This window comes from Microtus pennsylvanicus, chromosome 8, assembly GCF_037038515.1.
Source record: "Microtus pennsylvanicus isolate mMicPen1 chromosome 8, mMicPen1.hap1, whole genome shotgun sequence".
Lineage (NCBI taxonomy): Eukaryota > Metazoa > Chordata > Mammalia > Rodentia > Cricetidae > Microtus > Microtus pennsylvanicus.
Genome location: NC_134586.1, coordinates 27,167,118 through 27,180,989, shown reverse-complemented (window position 1 = coordinate 27,180,989; position 13,872 = coordinate 27,167,118). Strand labels below are relative to the sequence as shown.

The 13,872-nt window shown below is 37.8% G+C and overlaps 1 protein-coding gene across 15 annotated transcripts in view; it reads right to left on the bottom strand.

Moving 5' to 3' along the window:
* Wnk1 (WNK lysine deficient protein kinase 1) overlaps nt 1–13,872 on the bottom strand; it is a 116,104-nt gene that overhangs the window by 75,476 nt on the left and 26,756 nt on the right. For all 15 annotated transcript variants that reach the window (XM_075982954.1, XM_075982953.1, XM_075982945.1 and 12 more), the window contains exon 2: nt 5,678–5,850. In XM_075982954.1, the coding sequence (XP_075839069.1) occupies nt 5,678–5,850 (173 nt within the window). The remainder of the gene's footprint in view (nt 1–5,677; nt 5,851–13,872) is intronic.

Below are 13,872 nucleotides of genomic sequence, written 5' to 3'. Positions count from 1 at the left end.
GGAGAGGAGGAGGCCATGAATTTGAAAGAGAACCAAGGGGAACAGGTACCATGGGAGGGCTTAGAGGGAGAAAGTGGGAGGGGGTGACATAATTATATTATAATCTCAAAAAATAAAATAGTTAAAGAAGGGGAGGAAATGGGGGCTGGAGAGATGGCTCAGCGGTAAAGAGCACTGCCTGCTCTTCCAAAGGTCCTGAGTTCAATTCCCAGCAACCACATGGTGGCTCACAACCATCTGTAATGAGGTCTGGTGCCCTCTTCTGGCCTTCAGGCATACACGCCAACAGAATATTGTATACATAATAAATAAATAAATATAAAAAAAAAAAGAAGGGGAGGAAAGAACTGGGTGGTGGCAGCTCATGTTTTTAATTCCAGCACTCCGAATGCAGAGGCAGGCCAATCTGAGATCCAGGACAGATTGGTCTACAGAGAGAAACCCTACCCTGTTTTGAAAAACAAGAAAAAGAGGAAGAAGAAGAAAAAGAGGAGGAGGAGGAGGAGGAAGAGAAGGAGGAGCAGGAGCAGATGGTGATTAATACAGACTGACAACTGGTCGAGATGTAGAGAGTTAGATTAGAGCACTACGAAGTGCTCAGCCCTAAATGGGACATCTATGACACACCTCCTCCCTCTGCGGCTCAGGGATCATTGCTGAAGAGGAAGGTAAAAGATTTTAAGAGCCAGAGGTAGCAGAGAACTGCTATAAAACATTTTTTTCCATACATAAGAGAATTTATACCTGGTATAATAAACCTTGTCAAAAACCCATTGCTGGGAGGTTTTAGGATCTAAGGTAGTGGTTCCCAACCTTCCTTTTGCTCCAATCATTTAATACAGTTCCTCATGTTGTGGTGACCTCAAACCGTAACATTTTATTGCTACTTCATAAATGTAATTTTGCTGTTATGAATTATAATGCAAGTATCTCATATGCAAAGTATCTGATGAGCCCTGTTGGGTTCGAGATCTTACTACTGTTGTTAAGCAAAATTCCTTCTAAATGTTTCAGTTTATACCCATAGACAAATGCTCTTTTTAGCCTTAGAGAAGGTTTTCTTTGCAATGAACAGAGGGAAACACAGAAACTCACAGCTGCTCAAGTTTCTGAGAATAAGCGATAGCTGAGTGTCCAACTCTGAACAGAACCTTTGTTACCATCCCTTCTAAATCTCAAGGAACAGTGTGGAATAGAGGCAGAAAAAATATAAGATGCAGAAGTAAGGGTAAGGACTATGGGACTATCTTCCAGGCATGACTCCACCATTGCAATAACGATCTCACAGTAGGGGACAGAGTTTCACAGGGCTCTAGCTTCCCCTTTGCTGAATTATTGATTACTGATTATAGGGAAAGAGTAGTCATTGTCTTCAATTCTTTACCCACTAAGAAGCCCACCAAGCTCCAACAGACAATTCCAAACTAAAGTTCATACTGGTTAAACTCAACACGTCATGAAACAATAAAGCATGAACATGGGGGAAAGAGTTGAAAGGAGAAGGGAGAGTGGAAGGAATTGGGAAGAGATATTGGAGGAATAAAATATTCAAAATACATAATATCTATGTATGAAACTGTCAAAGAATAATTTTTATTTTATTTTTTGAGACAGTGTCTTACTGTACATCCCTGGCTGGTCTAAATAAAATTCACTAGGTAGACCAGCCTGCCCTCACAGAGACCTGTCTGTCTCTGCCTCCTTAATACTTGGATATACAGGCGTATACTCTGAGTCTTTGTGAAATTTTAATTTTAATGATTTGTTCTTAGGCATAAATGTTCTCCAGATATTTCTCAATTGTACCTGTTCTTTTCTTGATGGGGTCTCATTTCTTTCTTATGTTTTCTATTCATTCTCATTTCCTTCCTTATATAACTGTATATTCTTTTTCATCATTACTTAATATACGATTACTTTCAGAATCGCCCACAGCGGCTTTAACTGGTTCAGTATTAATTTCTGGTTGTGTGTTCATGGTTTTTGGTGATTAGTTATTTAGCTGTGAAGTAACCTGTCTTAATTACTTTTCTATTGCCATAGCAAAATACCATGACCAAGGTACATATTAAAAGAATGCACTTAATTGGGCTTACAGTTTCAGAGAGTCCATGGTGGTGAAGCAAAGACATGGCAGCAGGAACAGATGAGAGCTCACATCCTGATCCACAAGTAGCAGACAAGAGAAAAAGACTAGGAGTGATGCTAGTCTTATGAAAGGTCTCCCCCACCAATGACATACCTCCTCCAAAAAGACCACACCTATAATCCTTCCCAAACAATCCCATCAACTGAGAACCAAATAAGTATTCAAGTGCATGAGTCTATGGGACCATTCACATTCAAGCTACCACATCGCTTTTGAAAGTTTGGCTGTTGAAATTGTAGTGTGACCAATGAACTATGAAAATGTACCTGGATATTTCCACTGGAATAACTTATGGCATATATCTGTTGGCTTGAGTTTCCTGCACTAACTAGGCAGTAGAGTTTTTATATATTTTTTTCACATATTTTATATATTCTATAATATATGTGACAGGAAGTTATAAAGAACAGGCACTGATAGTAATTGGGGAGGAAAGTAGGGCAAGAAGGACAGCACTTTAGTATTTTTTAGAGGTCCTATTTTCCATCCAGAGGGCAAAAGCTTTTTTTGTAGTTTTTAGTGACTGGAGTGCCAACTTCACACTTTTTATAGACAATTACATTTCTGACACAGGTAATATTCTAATCCTCTCTGCTGATTTCCAAGGCCTTTTTGTCACTATGTGGATACCTAAACAAGTACCCATTTGATGTGGGATTCCCCTCTGTATGCTGTAAATGTATTTTATTACTATTGGTTAAAAAAGAAGTTGCTTCGGCTTATGGCAGGGCAGAATGTAGCTAGGTGGGAAAATTAAACTGAATGATGGGAGAAATAAGGCAGAGTCAGTTAGAGATCATGTATCCACCCAAGAAGCAGGATGTGAGGTAATAAACCACAAACATCATGGCAAAATATAAAATAATAGAAACGGGTTAATTTAAAAGTAAGAGTTAGGTAGAAATATGCTTGAGCCATTGGCCAAACAGTGTTGAAATTAATATACTTTCTGTATGATTATTTGGGTCTGAATGGCCAGGAAACGAAAGTGCAGTCTCCATTTACACACAATTCCTCATGTACAATATCTGGTATAACTCTTATTTATCTCATTATTTTTCTGAGGATTATTCTTAACCCTGCTAGGGAGTGGGTGACTATTTAATTAAGGCACTGGAGATATGGTTCAATGGTTAAGAGTACTTGCTACTCTTCCAGAGGTTAGAGTTCAGTTCCTAGCACCCATATCAAGCAACCCCCTACAGCCTATAACTCCAGTTCTAAGAGATCTGCCACCTTCTTCCCTCCTTCAGAGACTCCCACACACATATGGCATACACTCACACAGATGTACACACTTAACACATGAATAAAAAAATAAATCATGAAAATTTTAATATATTAATTTTATGTGCGTGTGTGTGTGTGTACACTACATGCGTGTTTGGTGACCACAAAAGTCAGAAGGTATCAGATCCCCTGGGTCAAACATGGGTCCTTTGCAAGAGGAACCTTAAACACTGAGCCACTCTAGCCCCATAAATCATTTTGCAGATAGATAGATAGATAGATAGATAGATAGATAGATAGATAGATAGATAGATAGATAGATAGATAAAAAAATAAACAAGCAAGACACAACTAAACCATTGTAGTGTGCTCTTAGGTATGTCTGACAAAATGCTGAAAATCAACTAGGAATCTGAACCAGTGAAAATAATCTCAAGATGTAGATAGACACACAACTACCACACAATTTTCTTTAATCCACTCAGGTATTTATCAAATTTCAGACTTAGTGCTACAAAGTAAAGCGTAGTAGAAAAAACAGGAATGTGAATATTAAAGAGCCTGGAAGAACAGAAAGAGCTGAAGACACTGGATTAAAAAAAAAATTAGAGCATTCAATGACACATGCAAATCAGTGACTATAATCAGGGGACAAAAAACTATGTTCCAAACTGACCTAATATGAATCAGCTCAGTAGTATATGATAGAGACAGATGGTTCAGTGGGTAAAACCTCCTATCAACAAACCTGGATGGAGTTCCACCTCCATGATCCACATGGTAGGAAAGAACTGAGTCCCACAATTTACCCTTTGACCTCTACACTGACACCATGATAAACATACCTACACACACACACACAAATATGCCAGGTGGTGGTGGCATATACCTTTAATCCAAGCACTAAAGGGGTAGAGGCAGGCGGATCTTTGAGTTTGAGGCCAGCCTGCAGCCTGATCTATAGTATCAGGCCACCTTGAGCTACATAGTGAGACCTTGTCTCAAGCCACATCCATGCTCAAAATAAAAATAAGAGAACAAATAGCACACCACAGTAAATTTTTAAAATTCAGTTACTTAGGTACTAGGCTACAAAGATGGCTCAGTAGTTACTGTTGCTCTTCCAGAAGATCCAGAATTTGGTTGTTAATACCCATACCCAGCAGCTTACAACTACATGTAACTCTAGCTCCAAGGGATCAGACATCCTCTTTTAGCCTCTGTAAATATCCACACACAAGATATTTACTTAATATATTCTCTCTCACACACATATAAAATAATAAACTGGGCATGGTGGTACAAGCCTTTAATACCAGCACTCAGGAAGCAAGGCAGGCAAGTTTTTGAGATTGAGGCCACCCTGGTCTACAGAGCAAGTTCCAGGATAGCCAGGACGAGAGAGAGAAACCCTTCCTCAAAAACCAAAAATTAACAATAAAAGTAATAGTAATAATAATAATAATAAAGAGAGAGCTGGAGAGATGAACCAGGAGTTAAGTGCTTGCTGCTCTTGCAGAATTTAGCTTCCAGCACCCATCAGGTGACTTACAACCATCTGTAACTCCAGCTTCAGGGAATCAGACACCTTTGGCCTTGGTGTTACATGTACACACATACACACACATACACACGTAATTTAAAATAAAATTTTTTTAAAATGTAATTAAAATTATTTTCTCCCATAACAAACTTATACCATGTACTCTACAATAGCTTCCTTTCTTAATATAATAAACAGGTACTCTTGACAAACCTGTGATTTTAAAAGTATACCCCACAAACCTGTGATTTTAAAAGTATACCCCATCTCTTCACCCAAAGATCTTGGTACTTCTATGTTACCTATTTCTCTCAAGTGGATAACATGTCTAGCTATTTTGGTTTTAATTTTTAGTGCTATGATAAATTAAGACTATAGCTAGTTGCAGACATATAGTAAAAAATAAAATGTGATCAAATAAATATTTCTTAATGTAATTTAATCTCATTTTAACCACTAGAGGGCAACCTAGTCATTGATTTCTAATCCCTAAACCATTCAACTTTAGAAATACCAATCAATATGACTTTAAAATTAAATAGGTTTATTCAGCAACAACCACATTCCAATAGTTATCAATAAGCGATCACCATATCATTTTATATACAAGAGAATTTTGTGGGTAGAAAAAACACATGGTATCACAAAGGCTGAAAGAATTAGTACTGCCTTGCTAGGCTAAACAATGAAAATAGATATAAAATGAGATTATCTGGACATTCTTGCTACATATTTTTAAATATTGATAGACTTACGTTTTAAGTGTTCCAGATGTCATTAGTTCAGTCACTAAAACAATGCATTTTTTTCCTTTTACTGTGGATTCCCAGGAGTCATAGAATCGAACAATGTTGGGGTGTTGAAGACCCTTTAACATTTCTGCCTCTTCTTTGAATCTCTGCCTTTCAGACTTTGTTAACTTTCGATCCTAAAAAAAAAAAAAAAAAAAACAATGTGGTATAAAATGATAAAACACAAGTCACATGGCTATATTAAGATGCTAAATAAACTGGGCATGATGGCACATGGCTACAATCTCAGCACTCAGGTATCCTCTTAAAGTAGAAGAATGGCTTGAGGCAGGAGGATGGCAAGTTCAAAAACTCATCTAAAAATGTGCAAATTATGTATTTATGAAAAATAGCACTAAAATTAAATAGAAACACTAATAACAATCATTTTCATGCCCTAAGTATCTGACAACAGACTACTGCATACTTAAAGAAATTGGACTATAAAGTGATGCTTGATATTATTTATCATTAGTATCAATGTATATCTAAAATATGTCATTTGCTACTTCCAAAATCAGTCAACAAGCCAAGTGGTGGTGGCACATGCCTTAAATCCCAGCACTCAGGAGACAGAGGCAGGAGGATCTCTGTGAGTTTGAGGCCAGCCTGGTCCAGAGTTAGTTCCAGAACAGCCAGAGATGTTACACAGAGAAACTCTGTCTCGAAAAACAAAATAAAACAAAAAAGCACCAAAATCACTTTCAATAGCTAATTAATCATCATGGAATAGTCATGGGTTTTTGAAGGCAAAAAAATAACAACTACAGCTCTATCTTTGTATTAATTAGAACTTTATGACTATACTGCATCACCCAACAAAACACCAGAATCAAGCAATCTAGCAAGTATGTTTTTATCATGTGGTTAAAGTTCTTGGTGCCTTTACAAAAACCAATTTATTTCCTATCTAAGATGAAAAATGGACAAAGGATCCAATTTGCTTTTAGACCTTAACAAGGTTCATATACACAATGTGTTAACTGTTCTGTTTATTAAAATGGAGACTATTTCTAGCCACTCACTCTCACAATACTTCAATGAAGTATTCCCAGCAAAACTAATGACTTAATATTACAGTATTTTTGCAAAACTAAGTGATTTAATATTACACACCTAATTTATAAAGTCCTCCAAGTAACTAGTGGCCCCTCTTTCCTACTCCTTACCCTTGAATGAATATTATCCAAAATTTATATATATAAGAATCATTTTGTTTTTATATTCTGTAAAAAAAATTGAACATAACACAATTTATACATTACCTACTCAGGAATCTTCAGGCACTTCCTCATTTGTTGCTTCTCCAATACCACAATTAAGGTTTCACTGTTAAGCTTTTTGGACTTGTATATATAACTTATATAGGACACTAAGTTTTTTGTTTTGTTTTATTTAGACAGGCTCTCTCTAGATAACTCTGGCTATTCTGGAACTAGCCTATGTAGTTCAGTCTGTCCTTGAACTCACAAAGATGCACCTACATCTGCCTCCTGAGTGCTGGGATTAAATGCATGGGTCACCAATCCCAGCAGGGCACTGTTTCTTGTAGGATTTACAAACTTCAAGATTTATAAACGTATAGGACTAAAGAGATGGCTCAGCAGTTAAGAGCCATTGCTGGTCTTGGGAAGGACCCAGGTTCAGATCCTAACACCAGCATGATAGAGCACAACCATCCATGATTCCAGTACTAGGGAATCTAACATACCACCTTCTTCTGACCTCCTCTGGCACAAGGAATGTATGTATTTATACATACGTGCAGACAAACATTCACTCACATATTAAAAAAAAACTAACATCTTTTAAAAAATGTTAATTCTCATTAACTTTGAATTAAAACTTAATATTTTGGTTTTGTTTTTTGTTGTTGCTTTGGTTTTTTTGAGACAGGATTTCTCTGCATATCCCTGACTATCCTGGAAGTGGCTCTTTAAACCAGGCTGGCCTGGATCCACCCGTCTCTGCCTCTCCAGTGCTAGGATTAATGGCGAGGGCCACTGCTGCCAGCTTAAAATTTACCATTTTTTATTTATGAATGCAAACATAGAACAGTATTCTGCATTACCTGTGATTTTATCACTGACAGACTTAATCAAACGATAAATGATTACAGGTAACCCAAAATTTCACTCAGATTAACCACTACTTGGAAATCATGGTAGATATTAGACCTTGTACTAGATTGTAGTATCCATTAATGATGTATACAATGCCACTTAAAAATAATACTTTGATAACTAAAATGTAATTTCTTTTCTGCTCTTATGTGCTTTTGTTATTATCTAAATGATTCACATTGAAATCTTAACCTTAAGATATTAGAAGGCAGGCCCTTTAAGTGTGACTTTATAGGGGGAGGGGACATCCTTCAGGTAACAAGTTAATCTCTTCTGTCCCTTCTACCTTGTGAGGATGCAACAAGAACATGATACAAGTTCTCTGTACAATAAGTAGTCACCAGAAATGGAACCTGTTGGCACTTTGACCTTGAGCTTCCCAGTTATCTGAACTGTTGATTTTTTCTATTTTTTATAAATTAATGCCATCTAAGTTTCATTACAGAAGCCTACACAGTACATGTGGTAGTTACCTACCACATATCAACTTTGTCAGTTTGGTGAGTGTAAGATCATACTCTCTTATTTACTTTATCAGTGTCAGTAATATGCTTAAACAACTTCTTTTTACTTTTCTGGGAAGGTTTGATATGTAGGTCCAGATAATTTTGAACTTGCTGTCCTACTTCAGTCTCCCAAATGCTGGGATTATAGATGGAAATCATCAATGCCCACTCTAATTGTTTTTTAAAAATAAAATTTAAGTATTTGTGCTTAATTCAGGAAAATTGTCAACTTCTCTCTCATTCTCTCTAAAATAACCTCCTCCCATCCTTCACTCTCTACAAGATTTTATGTGCAGAAATGCATACATGTGTGCATGTGAGACTTATCTTTATTGTTTCTCATTATCCATTGCTTTCTTTAGGGTCCTGATTCTCAGATATATCACTATCTTCACTAATTTTCTTTTCAGTTATTACAACACATCCTTGTTTAGTATCTTTTTATTACTACCATTATTAATTGAACTTTATGGCTCAAGGGAGGCAAGGATACAAAAGACATGTGCCAAGTTCTTGGACTGCTCCAGATATAAGGGAGAGATGAGCCTAAACCAGATGCTTCCAAATAAAAATGCAAGTGAATCTGAAATATATATGGGGGAGGGGGCCAATACATGGCCATCCATAAAGAATATAAAACATAGGTCAGGCTAGGATGATGGTGGCATGATCTTAGCACTCAAGATTGAAAGTATGATGTTAGACTGGACTAATGATACCCTATTTCCATCCACACTACAAAACAAACAAATCTCCAGACCAAAGCAGAACAGTCTAACAAGAAAAACTCTAGAGGGTCAAGCAGTCAGACTCAAAAGTATCTATGGGGAAGTTTGAGAAAGGAAACAAGTCATGACTCCTATTCACTACTCCCACTAATATCCAAAACAAGTCTAAGGGCCAGAGACATGGCTCAGCAGGTAAATGCACTTACCCACAAGCCAGATGACCTGGATTCAAACCCTAGTACTTACATGGTGGAAGGAGGGAACTAACTCCTGAAAAATGTCCTTTGACTTTGAGCTTGCACACACACACATACACACACAAATTAAACAAGCAAAATTAAACTGGCATGGTGGTATAAACAACCCTAGTACTTGTGAGGTTGAGAGGAGGCTCAGCTTGTGTTATAAGTATGAAAGGCCCTAGCCGGGCGGTGGTGGCACACGCTTTTAATCCCAGCACTCGGGAGGCAGAGGCAGGCAGATCTCTTGTGAGTTCGAGACCAGCCTGGTCTACAGAGCTAGTTCCAGGACAGGCTCCAAAGCCACAGAGAAACCCTGTCTCGAAAAACCAAAAGAAAAAGAAAAAAGTATGACAGGCCCTAACTCAAAACAAAAGTACAAAAAGCTAAGAAAAAAAGAGTCGCGTAGGTGAGGTAGGATAGGAGGGAGCATGCTCACACTAAAGAATTTATTAAGAAGAGAGTTTTTCTAGCTATCTCTTTCACCAAACCCCATGCCTGGAGAAGAAATTAATCTTTCCTCATTCGGCTCTGACCTTATACATTTGAATGAGTCATAGTAATCAGTTTAATTACAACAGTCCCCCTCTAGCCTCCACTGGATTCCAGCTTCATGAGCAAGTAAGTTTTTGCACATCCTCTTTGGAACTTCCTCCTCAGAATCTTGCTCCCTCTATAAATTTTCACTGTAAGACTGGCAAAAACATTATTTCATTAGACTGGTGAGGTGGCTCAGTAGGTAAGTGCACTTGTCACCAGGTCTTTGATAACCTGTGACCCTAATGATGGAAAGGAAAAAATGGCTTCCACACGTTTTCTTTTCACTCTACACACATATCCAAGCTCCAAGTAAAAGAAAAATTTTAAGATAATAATTTTTTAAAGTAATGTTTAAAAAATACCAGACTCTCTTTCACATCTTTTTGTACTTTATTTCAACTCCCCAGCCAAAGGCTTTATCCACAAAGTCACCTAAATTTGTCTACTAGGGATCATTGCTCATGATGACAGAATTATTGTATTATTGGTATCTCTCAAAGTATAAACTTTCCAGTCAAGGCACAAGTCAAAGTAACTGAAGCCAGAAAACTGAGGAAGGTAGTACTACTTCTCATTTAGTATTTGATCTCAGTACATTTTCATTTCATATTAGATCACGCTTTCATTGTACCTCCATGGCATCAGTATTTCATTTCCGTCTTCTTAACTCTTAAAAGATACTGAGGCTAAGTTAGGAGGATAGAGTTCAAGGTCAGTCTGATCTAAATAGTGAGACCTTATCTAAAACAAAAATATAAAAGGAAAAAGAAGCAATGAGAGAAGGGAGAGTCTGTCACAGTTATTCAGATTAGTATTGAACTGCTGGGCACAAGCAATTCTATCTCAGCCACCAAAGTAGTAGGACTAGAGGTGTATGCAACTGCACCTGACTTAAAATATACTTTATTACCAGACATAGCGGCTTATTGCCTGTAGTACCAGTACTTAGAAGACTGAGGCAGAAAAATCATTAAGTTTGAGACTAGTCTGGACTACAGATATATCTGGTTGCAAAGTAGCCTGAGCAATACAATGATTCTGTCCCCCCCCACACACACACACCAAAAAATAACCTAACAACCAACCAACCAAACAAAAACTTTTAGAGGCTCAGGTCATTTAACCTGGAGTAGCAAGAATCTAATCTTGCCAAAGATTTTAGCTGTTGCCATTAGTTTTGTTATAAGATTTATGACTCTAGTTAATGAAGCTAATTTAAGTTTCAATTTATCCATTGGAATTCAATATATCCCATGCTTCTGTAGACAAGTTCTAAACTTACGAAGGTTTGGTGACTCAGAGATGGTATCAGTCCTGGCTGTGACTCTTATGCAATGAGCTTAAATATGAAACTTACTAGTATGTGATTGCATATACCTGGTTATAATTCTAAGGATGTACTTTCTTCAGATGACATGCACCAAGTTTGCTTTTTAGTCTGATTTTCTCATCATTCGTTCTCATTCTGTAGCTTGTTCTCTATGTCTTTACCACTAAGTGATGAAGTTTTTTTTTTCCCATAAGAGCAGAGGTGACTTCTCTTACCTAAAGGATCCTCCAACTCCCCATTCCCAGAGACTCCTATCTTCCCTAATCCCTAACCCTGGCACTATTCAGACTGCTTCTGACTTCCCAAATATGCACGAAAACCAACAGCCTCTTTCAAATCAGGTCTCCAACAACAAGAAATTTTCAGCTGCATTACTCAGAATACAAGGGAAATTGGTGACTTGAAGATGTATCCTCCCACAGTTTGAACCAACAACAGGGACAATAGGTGGCATCCCAAAGAATTCCCTACTAGGGTGAATTCTAAGTAGCTGGACTAAATTTAAATTGCATATAGTAACAAAGGAAAAGCTTTTGAAATATGGCTACAATATCAACCGGGAAACTAGAAAACCTCAATCTTCAATGACTCATTAAACTATGATGCTATTACTACTACACTTGTTTTGCAAAACTTTTAAGAAAATGGCAAGAGTACCTCATGTCATCATCTTAATGGCCTGCTATGTAATCTACAGCTGAGACACAACTGCTGGGTATGACTGCCTCATATTCTGGGAGCTAACACTGCCAACTGAGAAGATCCTCTTCTAATAGTACTTACGGTATGGTCCTTCTAAACATGTCTGAATTCATAAACTTTAAGGGGAATACTCCAAGGATCTCATGAGCTGTTTTTAATTCAGAAACACAAGGAACAGCAAGTCTTCATCAAAATAATCCCAATTTTGATCACTTTTGGAGAGTTGAAAGACCACAAAATCTGTTTGTACTCCTATCTGTTAGGAGTACTACCAGTCGAACAAAAGAAATTATGTCCTCTTTAATACATGCCAGGTAGGAATGGAGGAACTATTAAAAATACAGTCTCCTCTGACAGATCTGGTCCTATGTAGTAAAAAGCATGATTATCATAAATTTATAGAGGAATTCTTAAATTCACTTTATTTGACTGAGAATTTGCACATCTTACTGTCACTTTTACAGTAGAGAAAAACATTAACAAAGGATTACGAGGGCAATTTAGCAGCATGCAAATGCCACAGTAATGTGTCCAATCTTGGTACTTACCAAATTAGAGAAATTCTACCCCAGACACCTTTATTGGGAATACAAGAAAAGCCCAACCAAAATCAGAAAAGAGGTGACCATATTATTTGCCATATAGGAGGAATGAAAAGGCATGTAACCAACCCTGTTAATAATGATAAAGTTTGTAAAATTACTTAAAACAAGGAGAAAATTCTGTCCTCTTCCCTGAATCGCTGCTTGAGGACCTTAAAAAGTACACTAATGTTAGCTAATGAGTCATCAGAAGAAAAGGTCTTCTTAGACAAGTATCATCATCATCATCATCATCATCATTATTGGTTTTTCAATACAGGGATTTCTCTGCAGCTTTGGAGCCTATCCTGGAACTAGCTCTTGTAGACCAGGCTAGCCTCAAACTCACAAAGATTTGCCTGCCTCTGCCTCCCAAGTGCTGGGACTAAAAGCATATGTGCCACCACCACCCATTTTAGACAAGTATTTAATCCCAGCACTCAAGAGGCAGAGGAAGGCAGATCTTTTTGAGTTTGAGACCAGCCTGATCTATAGATCTAGTTTCAGGACAGCTAAGGCAGCTAATTCTGTCTCAAAAAACAAAAACATGCCAAAAAATAGACACATAGGGGTTTTGGAGTCATTAATAATACAGAGGCAGAAAGGCCCACAGAAATAAACTGAATAGGCTGAATGGCTAGCTGCTGCTGTGAACCCTGTGCCCACCAATAGAAAGTAAGGCGTCAGGAAGATCCTGCCTAGAGCTATCACCCAGCCAAGCACTTAGAAATCCATATATGTAAATGAAAGGGACCTTGGAAAATATCGATTTGCAAGAAAGGGATCAACAATTCCTGCACTGGAAAAGAGAGTATCTCCAGTTCTGAAACAAGTACAAAGACAAAAAAATCTTGGGAGCTAAAGGGCTGCAGATCCTGACCCATGAATCCAACCTCTAGCAAGCAAATAAGAAAGAATTTCAGAACAATTAACAACTGCTTAAGGCCCTTCTCACTTGCTTTCCAGCTATAAACCTGAAAGTTTCTAGGAATCTCGCCAGAAACCCCATTTACAGAGAAAGGATGTGTACTAAACTCCTTGTGCAACTCTAGTTGTTTCTGGTTTTACCTTATCAGATTATAACTCTGCTCAAGGCATTTACAGAACCATTTTATAATCTGACTTCCCAAGGGAAAACAAACACCCACAAAGGTTTTCTAGCAACTTTTTGAGATGTTAACTTTTTTGCTGCTGCTGTTGTTGTTGTTTTTGAGACAGGGTTTCTCTAGCTTTGGAGGCTGTCCTGGAACTCGCTCTGTGGACCAGGCTGGCCTTGAACTCACAGAGCTCCACCTGTCTCTGCCCACCGAGTGGTGGGATTAAAGGTGTGTACCACCACCACCCGGCCCCACTGTAACTTGGGCCACCAAACTTTAGTACACAGGACGAACACTAAGACAATTAATTGTG